Source organism: Conger conger, chromosome 15 (assembly GCF_963514075.1).
Source record: "Conger conger chromosome 15, fConCon1.1, whole genome shotgun sequence".
NCBI classification, from domain to species: Eukaryota; Metazoa; Chordata; class Actinopteri; order Anguilliformes; family Congridae; genus Conger; species Conger conger.
In genome coordinates this window covers 23,424,803-23,445,684 of record NC_083774.1, presented here as the reverse complement: position 1 = coordinate 23,445,684, position 20,882 = coordinate 23,424,803, and the positions used below count along the sequence as shown (strand labels likewise).

The 20,882-nt window shown below is 44.9% G+C and overlaps 1 protein-coding gene across 1 annotated transcript in view; it reads left to right on the top strand.

Annotated features, from left to right (window-relative positions):
- Positions 1-20,882, top strand: part of LOC133111079 (A disintegrin and metalloproteinase with thrombospondin motifs 7) — a 97,277-nt gene that overhangs the window by 10,146 nt on the left and 66,249 nt on the right. The window contains exons 5-9 of the mRNA XM_061221238.1: positions 1,674-1,757; positions 2,965-3,089; positions 4,123-4,272; positions 8,570-8,713; positions 16,433-16,577. Of these exons, the coding sequence (XP_061077222.1) occupies positions 1,674-1,757; positions 2,965-3,089; positions 4,123-4,272; positions 8,570-8,713; positions 16,433-16,577 (648 nt within the window). The remainder of the gene's footprint in view (positions 1-1,673; positions 1,758-2,964; positions 3,090-4,122; positions 4,273-8,569; positions 8,714-16,432; positions 16,578-20,882) is intronic.

Genomic DNA, 20,882 nt, shown 5'->3' with positions numbered 1-20,882 from the left:
GTGAACATTAACTGAAGCTCCTGACTCATATCTGCATGAATGCATGCATTGCACTGTTGTCACACAATTTGCTGATTAGATAATCGCATGAATAAGTAGGTGTACATAGGTGTACATAGGTGTAGGTGTTCCTAATAAAGTTTGAAAATATACACCAGTATGAATAACAATGCTGGATCACCCTGGGATTGTTAGACTTCTTTAGAAATCTAACTTCAGCAAGCATACTGTGATGAACTGACAACATTTGTGATGAGTCGATATAGCTAGCACACAGAGCTAGGTGATATATCGACTCATCACAAATGTTGTCAGTTCATCACAGTATGCTTGCTGAAGTTAGATTTCTAAAGAAGTCTAACAATCCCAGGGTGATCCAGCATTGTTATTCATACTGGTGTATATTTTCAAATGTAACATACACTCACTGAGCACTTTATTAGGAACACCTACACCTATGTGATGTCTATAGATCTACCAATAAGCCTTAAAACATGATAAACATTCATTGATGATAACAGCAAAACATAATATTAGAAAAAGGGAGCCAAAAAAGGGAGACAAAACACACTTTATTTTAGCCTACTCTTCTTTGCAGAACTGCGTTAATTCAGGCGAATTGGTTTTCGGGCATGAACTGTCGGAGACACATGGAAAAACAATTAACTTTAATATCTGACAGTATGTTAATTCAATGCACAGTTCAGAATTAAATTGTATGTTAATTATTTACAGAGAAGAGCGTTCCTAATGAGGGAAGTGAAGGAATACAAAAGTCACCAGGAAATAGTGAATTTCTCAAAAGTTGAACAACTTGTATCATGTACAGAACAAAATAGGAATACAGAAATGTACAGGATGTCTTTTCTTTATAACACGAAGGCATGAATTGCAATGGTGAGACAGACATGCTAATGCAGTCGTGGTTTGCGTTTGACACACCACAGGTAACCGCATCCTAGAATGGATGCATCTCAAGGGATTTACAGGAGCATCAAATAATATGTTGGGAATTCAGAACCTCGCCTAGCTTAACTCTGCAAATATACAGAGAATTGAGTTGATATATAGAGAATTTGAATCCCTTTCAAATTGTCCTTGTATTTATGTTTACACTCTGCAAACTTGCGAAATAGGGCACCTGCTCTCAGTGTGTCTCCGAGTTTAAAACATATACGTATATATATATATAATCAATTCCTTCATGTCACTGCTGGTATTATTATTTTACTTGCTGTAAAAATAATTCAGTTTATTTTCTCTTTGAAATATTGTTGGTCCCCAAGTCTTTTTCACTTCGTCTAGTTACCATGGATACAGCAAATGTATGATGTCTTATTTTGAAGGACAGGGAAGGAAATGGGAATTATTTTTTCGACGTCTTTCAGGAAACATCATCCTGCGCACTGTTTAGAACCAAACCCATCAAACCAATGCACCAATTTAAAGGCTGATCAATCGAAGTGCTCAACATCCCATTTCTAAACAGCTACTATGGTGGGAACTGCTGTCACGGATGAAAGAAGGCTTTTCATCAGTTTCTCAGTTGGTACAGTTCTACATCATGTGTTTGTGTTTTTTAAAGATCTGTACAGGTGTGCATTCATGGTCCTCTCTCTGTAAAGGCAAAATAAGGCCGGTTTGGCTGATGTCTTTATTCACTTGTGTTCCAGGTGTCGGGGTTGTTCCGTGATAGCAGTATCGGGAATGCCGTCAACATCGTAGTGGTCCGCCTTATCCTGCTGGAGAAGGATGAGGTAAGATTAGAGCACACTGCCCAGAGCCCTCCCCACAATGTTCCTAACACCAGCACGGAAAGCCCCACATTATGACCGGTTTGTGTTATCGGGTGCCTACCTCAGCCTTCTCTGTGGATGAAGAGAAGGCTGAGGTATCCATGCACCGTGCGTAGTTTGGCCTTTTTATAATAATATAAAATAATATAAAATAATAATCAGACATTTGAAGTTTACCTGTGGTGTACAGTCTGAGAGATGATTTCAACAGTAAATACACAGTGGCAGTTTTTGTAGTAGTAGGAAAGTTGTAGTTTTAGCAGCATGGCTTGCCAAGAGAACCATATGAAATATGGCAGCCGATTTCTGGCAGTCTGCCCACTGTTCAATTAATGCTTTGTTGTTGTTTTTTGCAAAGGAAAGCCATGATTTGTAATACACAAAGTATGTTATAGTTATAGTTATAGTCCATTATAGTCCATAGTCCATATAGTCCATTATAGTCCATTTGATTATGTACATGGTATTGATGGTATGTACATGGTGATTCACTGGTATGTTGTATTATTCTTGACGATGCCTGCAGCCCTTTGAATGCGCTTCTCTTCTTTCCCCGTTGAACGGGAACACAGACATGCACTTCATTACTCTGGAGAGCTGTCTCATTAGCCGCCTCCCTTTCCATAAGTGCCTTGATGATGAGGAAGATGATTGATGAATATTAATCAACCCAGAAAAAAGTAATGCTGTTTCTAGAATAATTAAAATAGACAAGTGGTGCTTCCAGCTAATCAATGCCAAGTTGTACTGCATTGATATCTCACGAGAACACTTATTTATCCTGTGCAGATTATGTAGGGTTCTTTAGAAATGGAGTGTCATAAAGACCTTTTAAATCTAGGAATAGAGCAGCTCAGTCAGTGGAGGGGGGGAAGGGGGGTTATGTTTTAGAAGCCAGAGGTTATGCATTAATAAAGGTTTGTGTATAGCAATTCACTCTGTAAATTGATTGAGCATATTTGTACATTGCTAGCTTCCGCTACAAGCACAGTTCCGTCAAAAAGTTCTGCTTTTAGTGTCCTAGCAACCACAAACAACCTAGCTCGCAACATTAAAAAGTAGAATAAAATATTTACAAAAAGTGATGTGCAGGAACCTTCCGGGTGCTCAGCTGACCCCGGCAGGGCCGAAAGGAATATGTGTGTGACCTGAAGGCTGTTGTCTCCAGGAGGACCTGAAGATCAGCCACCACGCAGACAACAGCCTGAGCAGCTTCTGTAAGTGGCAGAAGAGACTGAACACCAAAGGGGACGAGCACCCGGCTCACCACGACGTGGCCGTCCTCCTCACCAGGTACCTCCTCCTCCCGGGGCCCATCCTCCTGTTTTGGGGAACGCGCCGCGGTCTGACTCGTCTGTCACATTTCCGGCGAGCCTTCGGGAAAAAGGCCGCGTCTAATCAGCGATGCTCATTGAAACTTTGCCTTTTGATCTCTGTGCACAGCATAATATATACATTAGACTTCTTCTGAATTACTAAGCATCTGTTGGAGCAGGCAAACAAGGGGGGTGGGTTAACTGTCGTAGAGGCACTCATTAGCAGTATCCTCACAGAAAAATTGTTCAGGGCTTTATCTTAGACTCCCTGTGTGTACGTACGTCCTGCTGCGAGGTTATGTCACAGGATTACCTCTTATTCTCATTCTCTCTCATGAATGCGGCTCTAGCCTGTCTCTCCGCTGCTCTTTTGCTTGAGGAGCTGAATATTTAAAGTGTGACATCTGCACTGTAATCAGTGGAGTGTGCGTGGGGGCGGGGGACCGGCATTGGCGGCGGTATTGATGTTTTGGGGGGGGGGGGGGGGGGGAGGGGGGGCGCGTGCTGCTCTGGTGATGTTTCTGCTGAGTTTGATCCCTGACAGCCTCCTCGCACGCAGTGGTCCCTGCAGAGCCGCTCTTTCAGGCCTTCGTTGATGGATATAGTGGAAAATTGCCAGGAGGGCAGCGATCCTGCTCAAAAGCGCAGCTTGCATTGGCTCCTTTTTCCTGGCCTTAAAATTACTTGTGGAGGGTGGCCATGAGTGAGAAAACATTTCTCTTTGACCTAGGCTAGCAGTAGTTAGCTACTCCTGAACCACACATGGTAGACTGAATATGGTATATCTATCGCTCTTGATATCCTGCTATGCTAGACTAAGTATCTAGTGCTATGCTCATATGTGGTTTCGAACAGCCATTGTTTTCACTGGAAAGCAGAATCAATTGATTGGCTCACACAATTAGCACATGTTAGCTCCAAGTCTGGCCTGGCCCTCCTGTTGGTAGCACGGAGAGACGGTGCCGGATGAGGTGAAAGAGAGTGACACCCCCCCTTCCCTCTGTGCCCAGGAAGGACATCTGCGCTGCCATCAACAAGCCGTGTGAGACCCTGGGCCTGTCGCACGTGGCCGGGATGTGTCAGCCCCACCGCAGCTGCAGCATCAGCGAGGACACCGGGCTGCCTCTGGCCTTCACCGTGGCGCACGAACTGGGCCACAAGTAAGCATGGCCCCCGCGCTGCCCCCTGCCTGCCACCACCTGCCCCTGCACGCGCTGCTCTCACGACTCCAGTGCAGAAACCAGCACACCCTGTCACGCTCATTCGGAGAATACAAGGTCACCCATTAACTATTATGTGTGGATGGAAAGTTAAGCGTTTGCAAGGTAGTTCTTAAATCGTGCCATTGTAAAAAATAAAATAAAAAATAGTCTATTTGTGCCGTGACATGTTGCAGTCAATGTTAAATTAGACTTGAATTAGAATGCGACATCTTGCAGGGACGTGGTCTGTTCACGTAACTGGGACACAAGCTGAAATCCGCAGTTAAGATTTGATAACCTCAGGCTTCAGCAGCGGTGGCTTTTAGAAAGTGTTTTTGGATTTATCTGAAATTTCGGACGTAAACTGTGTCTGCAGTCTCCTGCAGATTCTGTTTTTATCATCATGCACAACATACCGAGCGTTTCAGCTGTCAAACTGTTGCTCGCCTAGCTGGATTTATGGTTTGATTGTAGCTGCTGGGTGGCAGAAAGAGATTGCTAGTTTTAATACAGTGTTTTTCATTGTAGCGAGCGCTTGGGCGGGTGAGCGCATTAATGAATGAGTGAGTGAGTTTATTAAAGAATGAGTGAGTTCATTAATGAATGAATGAGTGAGTGAGTTCATTAATGAATGAATGAGTGAGTTCATTAATGAATGAATGAGTGAGTGAGTTCATTAATGAATGAATGAGTGAGTGAGTTCATTAAAGAATGAGTAAGTGAGTGCTTTAATGAATGAGTGAGTTCATTAAAGAATGAGTGAGTGGATAAGAGAGTGAGTGAGTGAGTGAGTGAGTGAGTGAATGAGTGAGTGCATTAGTGAGAGTGTGAGTGAGTGAGTGAGTGAGTACATTAGTGAAAGAGTGAGTGAGAGAGTGAGTGAGTGCATTAGAGAAAGAGTGAGAGAGTGTGAGTGAGTGAGTGAGTGCATTAGTGAAAGAGTGAGTGAGAGAGTGAGTGAGTGAATGAGTGAGTACATTAGTGAAAGAGTGAGTGAGTGAGTGCATTAGAGAAAGAGTGAGAGAGTGTGAGTGAGTGAGTGAGTGCATTAGTGAAAGAGTGAGTGAGAGAGTGAGTGCATTAGTGAAAGAGTGAGTGAGAGAGTGAGTGAGTGCATTAGTAAAAGAGTGAGTGAATGAGAGAGTGAGTGCATTAGTGAAAGAGTGAGTGAGAGTGAGAGTGTGTGAGTGAGTGAATGAGTGAGTGCATTAGTGAAAGAGTGAGTGAGTGAGTGAGTGCATTAGTAAAAGAGTAAGTGTGTGAGTGAAGGAATAACTGAGCAAGCATGTGAAAGAGTGTGTGGGGTGGGGAGAGAGTGAAAGATGAGAGATGTTGAGCTAGTCGAAGGGGCAGCACTTTTGTGCCAAAGACAGGAAGAGAAGAGAAAAAGATCAATACAGAGCATATCCTTCTCAAACATCTCTCTCAGACACACAAGCACGCACACACACAGCCTCCGTCAACACGCGCACACACACTCTCAGGGCCCTACAGACATACGTCTAATCTCTGTAAACAACTCAGGGCAGATCCACTCTGTTTTGCACAGTAGCCCATCAGATCATGAGAGATGAACAGTGCTACATGATGTAGGCTAGTTCACAGGTCTTTTAACATGTATTCATACAATTAGCATCAAATGCTCAAATCATCCAGATTGTAATGATATTATTACTAGATTTCAAAGTGAAATAATTGTTTATAAAAGGTACAACTGCTGTTTCTTTTCTTTTTTTTTTCTATTTATTTTAGTGTTCCCAAAATGAGTCATGAACACACAGAAACGTCTAGACATGAGTGTGAGACATTCGATCTGTCTCAAAAATGACCCTGTGAAAGAGAGTTGTGCAGAACAGGACTGGGGGTGTGTGTTTGCAGGGTCTGTTTGTAATGGGAATATTGGAAAAAGTCGCAGCTCATCTTCTGAACAATACGGTGTTATTTTAGACTCAGAGTCAGCGTTTACAGAAGAACTAAGGTTGCTGTGTTCAGAGGAAATGGATCAGACAGTGAATATTTGAATTTGTGTGTGAAATCTCTCTGTGTGTGCTTCCATGCCATGTGTGTCCTGTTCGCAGGAGAGTCTGCATGAATCTGTGTGTGTTCATTCGTATGTGTGTGTGTGCATGTTTATGTGCGTGTGTGTATGTGCTCACAAACATATGGTCTTTTCTGTGTGTGCATATGCGTCTGCATGTTTGTGTCTGTGTGCATGCTTATTTGTCTGTCTGTGTGTATATGCTTATGTGTGTGCACATATGGTCCTTGTATGTGTGTGTTTGTGTGTGCATGTGTATGTGTTTGTTTGTGTTTGTGTGCATGCTTATTTGTCTGCGTGTGTGTATATGCTTATGTGTGTGTGTGTGTGCATGCTTATGTGTTTGTATGTGCATGCATGCATAAGGTCCTTTATGTGTGTTTGTGTGTCCATGTGCATGTGTTTGTGTCTGTGTACATCTGGTATTCCACAGTGTACATGGCAAATGCTTGTGTGTGTGTCTGTGTACCTACTTTTGTGTGTGTGTGTGTGTGTGTGTGTGTGTGTGTGTGTGAGTGTGCTTAAGTGTGTGTGTGGGTGTGCATCATTGTGTGTGTGTCTGTGTGTCTGCTTTTGTAGGTGTGTGTGTGTGTGTGTGTGTGTGTGTGTGTGCTTAAGTGTGTGTGTGGGTGTGCATCATTGTGTGTGTGTCTGTGTGTCTGCTTTTGTATGAGTGTGTGTGTGTGTATGTGTAAATGTTTAAGTGTGTGTGTGTGTGTGTGGGGGGGTGTGCATGCTTGTGTGTGTGTCTGTGTGCCTGCTTTTCTGTGTGTGTATGTGTGTATGCTTAAGTGTGTGTGTGTGTGTGTGTGCATGCTTATGTGTGTGTATATGGCCCTTTATGTGTGTGCTTGTGTGTGCATGTGCATGTGTTTGTTTGTGTCTGTGTGCATGCTTATTTGTCTGCGTGTGTGTATGCTTATGTGTGTGTGTGTGTGTGTGTGTGTATGCTTAAGTGTGTGTGTGTGTGTGTGCATGCTTATGTGTGTGTCTGTGTGCATCCGGTGTTCATTGCAAATTAAGGAGCTCATCATTGCCGTATTGAGAGTCCTGTCAGCAGCCCTCTTTATTGGCATAAGTCTCCCATAATCCTGCGGCTTTCAGCCTCTGTCGGGGAGGGGGGCCTTTGGGCATCCTGCCAGCCTCGGAGACAAGATCACCTCATTGTTCTACTACAACCTCCTGGAAACTTGTGGTCAGAGAAGTTCATTAAACGATTGCCAACAAATCGCACAACCGGGCCTGTGGTTAGGAAGCCATACCTCCACTCGTGTTAAAACATGCTTGGCAGCATCTGTATTTCCAGGTGTATACTGTAAGAGAGAGATATGCCTGTTTTTAACGGTCTCTGTTTTGTATATGCTGTTCTGTACTGCAGGCTTACTGCATGCTGGGCACATACTATGCCAGTCCATTCAGTCTGGCACTGGAAACATCAGCACACGTGCATTACAGAGGCCGGTGAAGTCACCCATGTCTGCATCAGGAACACGTTGTTATGGAGGGTGACTGGGAGTATGACACAAGCACTAAACTCTAGGGCAGGGGTGTCCAATCTTATCCGAAAGGGTGGGTGTGGGGGCAGGTTTTTGTTTTAGCCCAATGCTAACACACCTCATTCTGCTAATCGAGGTCTCAATTGAAGACCACGATTAGTTAATTGGTTGAATCAGGTGTCTTAATGCTGGGCTAAAACAAAAAGCTGCACCCACACTAGCCCTTTTTCGGATAAGATTGGACACCGCTCCTCTGGGGCCTTGAGGAGCCAGTGAAGACTTTGCGGTGTAGAGGCAGCCATGGTGTGAGAACCAGGTCGCTCTGCGTATAAAGGCAGTTTGAGGTGATGTTAGCTTAGAGAGAATTCTGGCAATCATTAAATGCTCAGTATTTGCTGGAGGATCAGGTGTCGCCCGTTGGTATGCTTTGTGGGAATTGGGAATGTGAATGTTTATATGAGTTGGTGAGTGAGTGGGAGCACATCTGCATGTGGACACACCTGCACGCACTTCTGCCTGTGTTTGTACGCTGGTGTGTGTATGTGTGTGCGCGCATGATTGGGCGGGTGCATATGCGTGTGTCTCTGTGAATTCATCTGCGTGTACATATGTGTGTTTCTGTGCGTGCGTTTACCGTTGTGTGTGCGATTGTGTATGTGCACACTTGTGCGTTTGACATTCACTCACAGTGCCCTCTTGTGGATGTGCTCTTACACTGCAGCTTTGGGATTCAGCATGATGGGAGCGGAAATGACTGTGAGCCGATTGGGAAAAGACCTTTCATCATGTCTCCACAGCTCCTGTACGGCACCTCTCCCCCCAGCTGGTCCCGCTGCAGCCGCCAGTACATCACCCGCTTCCTCGAGTGAGTGCGCTTCTGTGCTCTCTCTCTCCTTCACTCTCTCTCTCTTTCTCTCTCTCTCTTTCAGTCTCTATATCTCTCTATCTGTCTATGTCTATCTATCCATCTATTTTACTCGTCTTTGTGGGCTGTTGTTTAACATGTTCTGATGTCACATTGTACCAGACATCGTATTGCATTACATGCAGTGAGTCCAGTGCACGCATCACTCACGCACAGTGCACTGAATCACCGGGTATGTGTTTGGGCAGTTCTCTAGGAGTGAGGACAGCAGGGTTTGTTCTTCCATTTCAGCCACCTGGTCTCCTAGTTGATACTCTGAGCAGAGAGTGTTTGTGCTCCCTGGCGGTTTCCCCGCTGAGTGGCCGGGTTAGGTGATGTAACGCGGCCCCTGCCCTGGGTGTTGGTCTCTGGGAGCGCCTCCTCCCGCCCGCGGGGAGCGCCTCCTCCCGCCCGTGGGGAGCGCAGAGCGGCAGCGCGGGGAGAGCAGGGCTCGGTCGGGCGCGGAGGCCAGCCAGTTTTAGGACACGAGCGCTCCATATGGCTCGCATTAGAGCCAGGATTCACGACTCCTCCACGGGCCCAGAGTCAGGGAGGGGTAGCACAGCCCGGGGGAGGCTCCGCGCACCGACCCGCAAACCAGTAACCCAATCCTGGCTCGGCCGCCGTCTTTAGGAGCTGAGTAATTGATTCGCGTTCACGCCGGCCCAGTGGCCCCGGTTGCTCCCACATTTTTGGCAGGGCCGGGTCTTCCCCTCCCCGCTTCGCTGCAGCTGAGGCGAAGGGGGTCGAATTACCAGCGGTTGTGATGTCACCGTTTGGATCGTCGCCTCGGCACCCAGTGGAAAGGGAGATTCTCTACAGCGGTACAGAGATGCGTGCTGACAAACCCCAAACGTTTGAATGTCGTCCAAGGTGACAAACAGGAGCACAAACAAAAAGGGCTCTAAGTAAGACCAGCTGTGTTTCATTTGCTAATTCTGAGAATTTCGGCAGAAGTCTTTGTCCAGGGAGTGCTGGTGCGATGTAGGGTGCAGGTGGATTTATAAACAAATTCAGTCTGCCGAAATTACAGTGTCTTCCTGAAAGTGACTAATCTGTCATTCTGAATGCATGAATCCTTATTGCAGCTACAGACCGGTATAAGTGGAATCGCAGCATTGACATCAATCAATACAGGGTGATTGCAAATTTCATGCAATCAATGCCTGACATTACAAAACCTAATGAAATTCAGTGCAACCGAGTATATTCAGACGGAGAACTGGAGAAAGAGAGAAGGCATGGAGCTGGATTAGGAAGGATTGCAGATTGCAAGTCTTCTTGAAACTTTATTTTGGATTGGACAATTATGAATCCAATATATCTCACACCTGATGATTAAATTCACCCAAATGCCCTACCTCATGCAAAACAGATTCAAAATGAACAATGTACAATGAAAGTTGGTATAGTCTGTGTGAAACTGTCTGTTACTTTGCTGTTGTTGTTGCTGTATTTTGAATATCTGAACTCCTTTTCGAACATAAACAGTCAATGAAATGTACATCATGCTGGAATGTCCATGTTAGACCATAAATAACATAGTATTAGCCCACTTCCTGAGGCAGGGCCTAGCATAACGCACAGGAAACCTTTAAAGTAAACAAATGGCCCTCCAGCTCCCAAAAGCAGAGATCGTTCAGCACCCCTGAGTAAACTATTCAACATTTAAATGTACTTAAACGGCTTGTACATCGGGCTGATTGCGGTCAGCCAGGATGTTTTTCTTTTCCTACAAAGCCTATTAAAATCTGCATTTCCATGGTAACTGCTCTTAACCAAATAAGTTACGTAACACAACGATAAGCACAATATGACTGCTTGCGTGAAACGGTTATAATTAGCCGTGCCACTGTGCAGGCTTGAGCAAGGCTTGCATATAAGCCAGAAGGAGCGGTGCTGTCGCCCTGTGACCTTATTAAGTATGTGACCGGAGCACTGGCTGGGCATGGTCTGTGTCTCGGAGCCAGCGCCAGCCCTCACTAGCCCCCCTCCGTCCAGCTGAGAGGCGCTAAAAGCCTGGGCGTGTTACTTTCATCTGAACTGACAATGCACTTTTTGTGTAAAATTGGCCGGGGAGTATCATGCAGTCAGAGCTCGGGGTGGGGGGACACAGCCCTCTGGTCCTCTCTCTCTGCTCCCAGGCCCCGCCAGGCCTTCCCTGGGCCTACTCTAATGTGTGGTTATGGCTGTTCAGATGCTCGGTTGGAGGTGTTGGCTTAATGTTGAATGCGGTAAATGGTGGCTGGATTTTGGGGGTAGCGGGTGCAGAATGCAGATTGCTCTCAAGCAGAGAGGGTATGTTCAGACAGGGCCCCTTGGCTGTCTAGACTCACTCTATTTTAAGATTTTCACAATTATAATTATGATGAATAGGAACCTGGGAATTACCATCAGTGTAACTTGTCTTTACTCACGGTTTTGTAATTTCTGCACAGTATAACAACACCTATCCCTGGCATCATTTGCATCTGTCAAGTGCAGTGAACGAGTAAGAAAAAGAGAAATAAATCTGATATATATTGGTTTAGTTTAACCTGTTAGCAACTGATTATAGACAATGCTTTGCTTGTTTCTTCAGAGTGAGCCAGTGTGTTTAATATGTATATGTTGTATGGAAATGAAAGGCTTTGTATGTAAGCCGACAGGCCGAAAGTAAAAAATTAAAATCTGAAATGTGCACGGTTAAAGACCTGAGTGGAGGCATTTGTGAAATACGACAATGAACACGTCAGCAGGATAATACTTCTTTGAAGTTGTGCTTGGCTTATCCTCACCATTCAGGTTAGAATGCTCTGACTGACATACTGACAATCTAATTGCCTTGCTTTGTAATCCTCACCTTTAGTGTGGGTTCAGCGTTGGCTTGTGATATACGAGGGGATGAAACAGAACGAGGTTACACTCGACGCGTTGTGGTGGACGCAAGGCTGCCGTTGGTCTCAGAAGGCTGAATTTCGCTCGCATATTCACTAGGCAGTGAATATTGCAGTAGGGTCTGATTCGGTAAATCACAGCTTCACAAAAGCAGCTTGTCTCAACCCCCTGTGTTTTGTTATTCTTCATATATGACATCAGAGACCATTATGTACCCCATCACTCCTCCTGATAATGAGTGTTTTGCTCTTCTTATTCTGTTTCCTCCAAGTACTTTCAGTCCCTTTTCTGCATCTGGGCATCTTCCTTTTCTGCACTCACTGGGCCTCATTTATCAACATGTGAGCCAGATGGCATTGACCTTCGGAAATGCATTCGCACAAATTATGTTTATTTTTTGTCTAATTATTTTAATATGTCAATTGGATATTAGAATTATTCATATCATATTAAAAAAACGCAACAGGATTCAACATTAAAATGGGTGATGTTTCATTCCGGTAATCCTGATTAATTAATGCTAAAGTGTGGAGTTGAATGTAAATTCCATAAAGTGTCCTATAAATTGGGCAAGCCTACAAGTCGTTGCTTAGACCGTGGTTTATATGGCTGGCCTCTCTTTACAGTACATGTGCAATTATAAGATTTGGGGCATGCCGTAGCCTACTTCGGATTGAGCACATCTTCAAAGACTGAGCTGATTTGTTTGGTGAGGCTCACTACATAAACAACGAACAATAATGATGAGTTCAAGTTTACACCGGCAAACATCATGGTATAGAAGTGGCATGACAAGAGGCTGATGCGCTTCATGAGTTTAGTTTTTTGCCTCGCGTTTTAATGTTAACGTGAACTGTTTTTTCCAGTTGGATTTAACAAGAAATAAAATCCACCTGCCATAGTTAAATGTGCATGGCATCTAATCCTACATCAGTTTCACCCTTCTTCCCTCCATTGAAATTACATGGTACTGCATAGATCCCATGCATTTTTAAATATGACGGGTCTTTTTTTTTCAATTTTAAAAAGTCCTGCAGACTACAGGTCCTGGAGCACTTGTTAAGATGGATGTCATCGTAAACACCAGTACGTTTCCCTTTATTTTTCTCCTCTTTTTCCTTTTCTTTTCTCCTTTTCTTACCTCTAGCTCCGAATTAGGCAAACGGACTGCCTTGCTCATTCAAACGTCACTTTCAGAGCTGTGGCAGATGGGGAGAGGTGGATCCACAGGTCGATCATTTATACGTCAGACATTCTGAAAAAATACAAAGGATGCGCTGATGTTTTCTTGCTCAATGGAAAGATTGGGTGTTCCCAACTTCTACTTCTATGAGGTTGGAATGTCCTTAAAGATGTCGGACCTCGATCAATATCCTATAAAAGACAAAATAGGAGAAAAATAAGCTTGGAATGAGCCCAGTGATTCTATCCAAGCAATTACTTCCCCATTGGCTTGGCAAAATGGGAGCATTCTCTCGTCTAGGAGTGCCACCCCCTGCTGTGCTTTGCTATGTTCACATGCTATATCCACAGACTGGATAAGTGGCTTGTTGGTAACCATAGTGGCCCCATTCTTTACACCTCCAGGCTGAAGAATCTGTCTGAGTGGTTGGAAAATGTGGATTATGGTAGGAGGACCACCTTAATGAAGTTTTCTTGTGCTTTAAATCACTCCCACACACCTTTCATATGAGCGGGTTGTCATGTACGTGACTCGCGTTTCAATGATCTCTCTTGAAGCAGTTGTTGAGGGCAGGCGTTGCTGTTTATAGAATTGGCTTTTAAAATATAAAAGTATGTGTATGTATTTTTTGTATATTTCTTTATAATACTACCCAGCTTGAACCAGTACAGTCATTTTCGAACGCGCGGGTTGGATTGCTCTTGTCGAACGGTATGAGGAAATGCCTAGATAACTGCAGCACATCCTGCTGTGATGATATTGTGTTAAATACTGGCCTGGATACAGTGGTCTGTGAATTGGCAGAAACCGCTTGCCTGCCAGTTTTAGGAATTATCTTTTACACCGTACATAATTGCCACAATATTGGCACAATAATCCCTGTGAGCTAAAGCGGTGAATTGTTTCTTGCACGCGAACACACACACACACACACGGTCACACAGAAATATAGACATCAAGGATAGACACACACATGCAAACATGCACATGGTCACACACAAATATAGACCTCCGGAATCAGGGATGGCCACGCACACACACGCACACACACAAATCTAACCCATGCGCACACACCCTGCTTGCTTTTCTCACAGTTCCTGAGAGGATGGCTCTCAGAAACAGCTTGTGCTTCTCTGCCAGGGATATGCAACGTGAGCTGCACACCGTTTACGGCTATGTGCCTAATTAACTCATGGAAGATAGCGCTTTGTTGCCACTGCTGCGCTGCCTCATTAGCAGAGAACAGAAACCTGCTGCAAATGGCAGCGTCTTAGATTTCGGTGTCTGTGTTTTTGCCAATACAGCCTGTGTGGACTATTAAAAAGCGGTTGCCTTTTGGTGTCACGCTCACCATTTCACACTCACTGTCGTTTCTGTTTGATGTCTTTGACTCAGATGCGGCAGTTGACTGGCCGGCTCTTGAGGTGGATTTTTGTTTGTTGGGTTCCAGGGTTCGGGCTCCGGCAGTTGGCGCGATGCTTGATGTCTGACCCTGCAGCTGATTATTAGTCTGTCATACATGAAAGAGGACATTTAAAAATAAATATATATATAGCAAGCAATTTCGGTTGCACAGGAGGGGAACAGGATACTCGCTCGGGGATGGAGTGATTTCACGGCGTCCGCTGGAGACGGTGTTCGTCCTGTGCGCGATGGGGGGGGTTTGCGGCGGTTTGAGGTTGAGGGACCGCGCGCGATAGGGGGAGCTGCTAATAGAGGTGGGGGGGCCGGTGTGTGGCTGCTGGCCCGCTGGTATTCCAGTCACGTCGGGCCCTGAGTAATGCGCTCCAGCTGAAGCCCTGCGGCTGGCAGCGACAGGGCCTGGACCCGAGCCACCACAAGCACAGGCTTCAGACTGAGACCTGACACTGCCCCGGCTTCTCAATGGGCCCCGGAGCTAGGGGAAGGGGAGCTGCTGCAAAAAAAGAGACCTCTTAGTTTGAGAGAGTGTGAGAGAGAGTGCCCGAGACATGCTGTGTATATCAATGCTGAACATCTGGTGGTGCAAATGTGTGTGTCTGTGTGTGTGTGTGTGTGTGTGTGTGTGTGTATGTACTCACATGTGCGTGTGTGCATGCCTGTGTGCATGTGTGTTTGTGTCTTATGTCTTGTGTGTGTGTGTGTGCGTGTGTGTGTAGGTTTGTGTCTTAGGCATATGTACATGCACTTGTGTGCACACGTTTGTGTCATGTGAATCCATGTGTGTGGGTGTGCATGTGTGTGCGTGAAATCAATTTCAGGCAATGTAAAGAGATGGCAGAAAAACTTAGTTTCAAATGCTGTGTAGCCTACACATGATCTGATTTTTTTATTTTTTTCATTGAATATGCGCTCTCTCCGAAGTAAGCCATGCTTTAATCTTCTATTAAAGCAATAGATGGAAATGTAATGTAAAAAGACCTCAACCATAGTCACGGATGTCTAAGCTATGACTTGAATGCCCTATTTATAGTAAACTTTGTTTACATGTTTTATGGAATTTATCAACTCCACTTATGCTTAATCAGGATTACCGGAATTAAACATCACCCATTTTTATTTTGAATCCTGTTGCGTTTGTATTTGATATTAATCATTATAATATTCAATTGGATTATTAAAATAATTTAAATCTAAATAAAATATAAATAAATTGAATAATAAACGCACAAAACTAGCTTTACAACCATGCGCTTTCATTTCCGAGCACACTACAAATAATTGAAGTTCATTCGGCTTCTACAAAAAAGCTGACATCCAAAAACTTTGATTAATCCCACATTATTTGTGCAAATGCATTTCCGAAGGACTTACGGTCAATGTCGTTCGGTTCACGTTTGATGAATGAGGCCCATTGTGTGTGTGTGTCTCATGCATATGTGTGTGTGTGCGTGTCTCATGCATATGTGCATATGTGCATGTGTGCGTGTCTCATGCATATGTGCGTGCGTGTGTGCATGTGTGTGTGTGTCTTATGCTTATGTGTGTGTGCATGTGTGCGTGTGTGTGACTCATGCATATGTGTGTGTGCATGTGTGCGTGTGTGTGTGTGTCTCATGCATATGTGTGCGTGTGTGCTTGTGTGTGTGTGTGTGTGTGCATGTCTCATGCATATGTGCGTGTGCCCGTGTCTCATGCATGTGTATGTGCATGTGTGTGTGCATGTGTGCATGCGTGCGTGTGTGCGTGCGTGTGTGCGCGTGTGTATGTGTATGTGTGTGCATGTGTGCGTGCGTGTGTGTGTGTGTGTGTGTGCATGTGTGCGTGCATGTGTGCGTGTGCGTGTGTGCGTACGTGCGTGCGCGTGTGTGTGTGTGCGTGTGTGCGTGCGTGTGTGTATGTGTATGTGTGTGCATGTGTGCGTACGTGTGTGTGTGTGCATGTGTGCGTGCATGTGTGCGTGTGCGTGTGTGCGTGCGTGCGTGCGTGCGTGCGTGCGTGCGTGTGTGCGTGCGTGCGTGTGTGTGCGTGTGCGTGTGTGCGCGTGCGTGCGTGTGTGTGTGCGTGTGTGTGTGCGTGTGTGCGTGTGCGTGTGTGTGTGTGCGTGCGTGTGTGTGCGTGCGCGTGCGTGTGCGTGTGCGTGTGTGTGTGCGTGTGTGCGTGTGCGTGTCTGATGATTTTGTTGTTGCTCTGCTCCACAGCCGAGGCTGGGGCTGGTGCCTGGACGACGCCCCGTCGCGGGACGAGCTGACCCTGCGCTCGGCGCCCCCTGGTGTCCTGTACAGCGCCGCGCACCAGTGCCGCCTGCAGTACGGCTCAAACTCCCTCCTCTGCGACGACATGGACGTAAGACGCCCCCCGCTCGCCCGTGCCTGCCCTCGCTGGGTCACACGGCCCTCTGCCTCACTCTGTCCTGCTCCCAGTCACATCCCCAGTGCCTACAGAGTTTGCAGGCCTGAGAGGGTACACATTTGGGCACTCAAAAAATAGAAACTGAAAAAAAAAAAATTCCGTAATCCCTGTGCAGTTCTTTCCAAAGAGGCATATATGGGTGAGACCTTGGGGGATTTCTTTGTTGTTTTCCTTTTTTATCATTTTTCATTTCATCCTCAGTTTTTCACTCCTCTTTGAAAATGAAAGTGATAACCTTCAATACCTGTACGTCCATGGAATTGTGTGAAATCTTGCTGATATTTTTGCAACCTCATTATACATATAATAATGGGATGTTGTATCTGTCAGTCCATAAGTTATTGATACTAGGAAAGTCAAGGATTGGAAGGACAGTTGGATCGATTCGGTTGAATAACGTTCACTAAGCAGGGGCAAAAGTCAGGTTTCAATTTTTGATTACTGCCTTTAATGAAAAATATTTTCGTACCTGTACACTGAAATAATGTAGCAGAGAGAACATGTTCAATATAATGGGCATTAAGCAATGATTCACAGCCTTCTCAAGAGTCCTTATTTGCCTGCAGTTTATACATGAAGGCAGCCAACCCATTTATCTGTATGTACACAGAGATCCCCGGAGAGTTCATTGGACCTTGGCAACGCGTGAAGCTTCCTCCCCCGGCTAATGGATTTTGACAGAATCTAAAGTGCCCCATATGCGTCTGCTTAGAGCAAATGGAGCAATTTATTTAAATCACCACAACGGTGGGAATTTGAGTCGGGAGCTTTTTTCTGTTCACATAGTCGAAGGCCTTGTCTCTCCTACATTAACAGGAAATTTGCTTCCTTTAATAACCTGTGTCAGGACACAATCGACCGTGAATTTGTCAGTCGGTACCTGTACACATTAACTTGTTGAAGAGGGTCTGTGTCCCCAAAAACTTGAACAATTCTGTTAGTTAAGCTCCAGTAACACCACAGGGTGTTCAGATTGTCTACTCTCCCCGCTGTGTGCTAAGCAATTAGAACTGATCTCATTGTGTAACCATCTCGCAAGGCAAGCCGTGTTGTAGCTGTCGAGTGTTAGCTGGTGGGCTCTGTTGAGCCTTGCGCCTTGCCCTGAAGTCGTCCTGTGGACCGCAGGCACCAAGCTTCCGCAGGTTGCTGTGCACTCAAGGCAGGCATGAGCCCTGCGGTTAGACAGGAAATGGACCACACACAAGCAGCAGGGATTTTGTTACGGCACTTCCTGTGCCGTGAATGCTTTAGCATGGCATGGTTCACATGCGCTAAGCTTAATAGACAGGAAAACAAACGTGGGGCAGAAACAGTCCTGCTATGTCATGTGTCTGCCAAGTCTGAATGGGAAAACCTGAACTTAATTTACATTTACTGTCCTCCTGCCCTGTATGTATCCTGCTTTGTCAGCAGGATGTAGCGGTCTGCTACGCCATGTGTGGGCCAGTGTCCACAAACCCACACAAAGGGAAAGGGGTTTCAGCTGCTGAAGTTTCACAACAAACGGTTGAGGAAGAAAACTGTTTGCACATATGAACGAAACCACTACATTGTAGTGCTCTGAACGCAAACCTCACAGATGTAGCATTTCGTATGTGGCATGAAATTTCTATGGCATTTGTGAAGGCAGTCTCTGTGCATTTGAATGTCGTTGATATGTACACTAGACGCACAGTATGACTAAAAATGAATTGTTTGTTGAGAGTCTGATTCGCATTTGTATGTATGCAGGGGCTGATCCCTTAACTGCCTGATATGCGAGCGCCAAAGTTTTAAATTTGATTCGAGCCAGTGGAAGTCAATGAGCAGGTGGGTGATGTGAAAATGTCTGGGGACATTGAATACCAGATGAGCCATAGCTTTCTGATTCAATTGTAGGGGTCTAATGGCAGATGCTGGAAGGCCAGCCAGCAGAGAATTGCCAAAAAGGAAAGATATATTGTTACTGACAGAACTTACTGTGCTTTTCAAGCCATGCTGAAAAAAAACAGCTCAAGCTAGATTTTGAAACAGCTGGTAGCTTGTAATTTCAAGCTGGTCATAGCTGGATTTTACATGCATGTTTTTTCCTGGGGACCCCAATGTAAGGGAGCGGGGTCGGAGGACCAAATGCAACTGAGAATGGTTCTAAAAGTTATCTACCAGACGTCGGATAACCACTAATATTTCTTACGAGTATCCCTAGAGACAAGGGATATGCCCTGGAAGAGGACAGGGAAAACCAGAAAGGGAATCAATAACTTACAAAAAGCCAACAAAAAGAATGACAATATCAAAACAGTCAGGAGGAGTCTAATCTGACTCGAGCGAGGACATAACAAACGGCAAGGAACTCACGCCTCACGCCCTACTGATTACGGCAATCGTAAAACGAGGCAAGTTGGAATTAGGTCCACAAACAGCGTCAGGGAGAAAACTTTGCAGGCTCCCAACTGCGTTATAGCCTACCTCGGACTGGGAACGGCAAAGTGATAATGAAACACACAAGGCATCCTGCCTCTAATTCAACTGATGAAGCAGGATTACTGATACTGACAATATAATACACGAAAAACAGCAAATGAGAGCAAGCTTGCAGAAAAAATGCTATAAACTCAAACCCTAACACTTGGCCTAGACAGAAGGAAGCTGCTAACAGAGTCTCAATTCCCAGATGAATCCCGTCTTCCAACTGTCGTGTGTCTGGCATTTGTGCACAAAATAAAATGTGACGGTGAAAGTGTGACAGACTGTCCTCACTACCCTAAAGTGACGAAGGGTTGCTGCGTGCTCAGCTCCCACACCCTTCACCACAACAGGTAAATGAAAATCATCAGTCACATACCTCACAGTGCACAAATTAAAAATAAAAGACATCAACGTGGAATGGGGCGGCAAGGATGGTGCAGTGGGTAGCACTGCCGCCTCACAGCAAGGAGGTCCTGGGTTCCAAAGCCCGTTGGCCGGGGCCTCTCTGTGCGGAGTTTGCATGTTCTCCCTGTGTTTGCGTGGGTTTCCTCCGGGTACTCTGGTACTGATTACCTGAGTGCAGCTCATTGCCAAAGTGAGACTGATTACAACAACAACTTGTCAGAAATATGGCCTCTGACTGTTAATAACTCAAAATTAACTAATTGGTATCAGACCAATGCTAGGATTTTGGCAGCTCTGATGGTCCGATATGATGAAGCATCATAGGTGGATCAAAGAGTTGATGCATTTGATCTGCCACAGATGGTGGAAATGGCATCTCTGTGGGATTTTTTCAATGTGAACAACGCTTGTTTGTCCAGTACATGCGGCTTTTATTTCTTTGTGTACACTAAAGCTAACCTTGATGCATGTTCTACTCATGCTCTCTGCTTAGTAAAATGGCATGCTGAAATGTTTTGTCATACAAACACAATTTGTACTTTTGCCTTCTTGGGTTGTTTCATGTCTCTTTCTTCTATGAGTGTAGGACACTTGGGTGGAGTTTGAATTTGTGTTGTAATGTAAGATACATTAATGCAACCTCAAGCCCCAGAGGCATCACCCCGTTCCCCTGAATTGCATGTTATACATCTCTTCTTTTGGACTTCCAGTTACCATCTAGTTTAATACCTCAGAATGTAACCTGCTGCACTCATTTGATTATTTACAGTTATAGATACCTAATTTGATTTATTACCATCCATTCTACCCTTTGTTTACCAGCCTGACCCTCTGTAGTCAGATTCCTCTCAAGTTTTCTTCCCTTTGGGGAGTTTTTCTCCTCACTGGGGCGTTTTTACCTCAACTGCTTGCTTATTGAAGGTTTCTTCCTAATTTTTCTTCTGCTCTCTGCAAAGCCTCTAAAGACTAAATGGACCAAAGAGGTGATACATTTAATGCCTGGTTCACTGATGAAAATGGCATCTCCGTAGGATTTTTTTAATGTGAGCATTTATTTTATTTAATGTTATGCACTAAAACTAACCTTGAGTGCCAGGATACATGTTCTCGACTCATGTACTCAACTGAGTTGTACACGTTTACCAAAAATTGGAAATTGTTTTAATTTTATTTATTTCAGTTTAATTAAATAAATGCGCTTTCGCCACCAGTGACAAAACGTACAAATTGGTCAGATAATTGAAAAAAAGATTCTGGCTGCAACTTCTGTCAGGCTAGCTGTAGCAAGTCTTTCGCTATTTCAGGGGGTTAAGAATGCAAACACCACAGGGAATGAATTGAATGCTGCAGTATGAAAGTTATCAAAGAATTTCTGTGTGTTTAAAA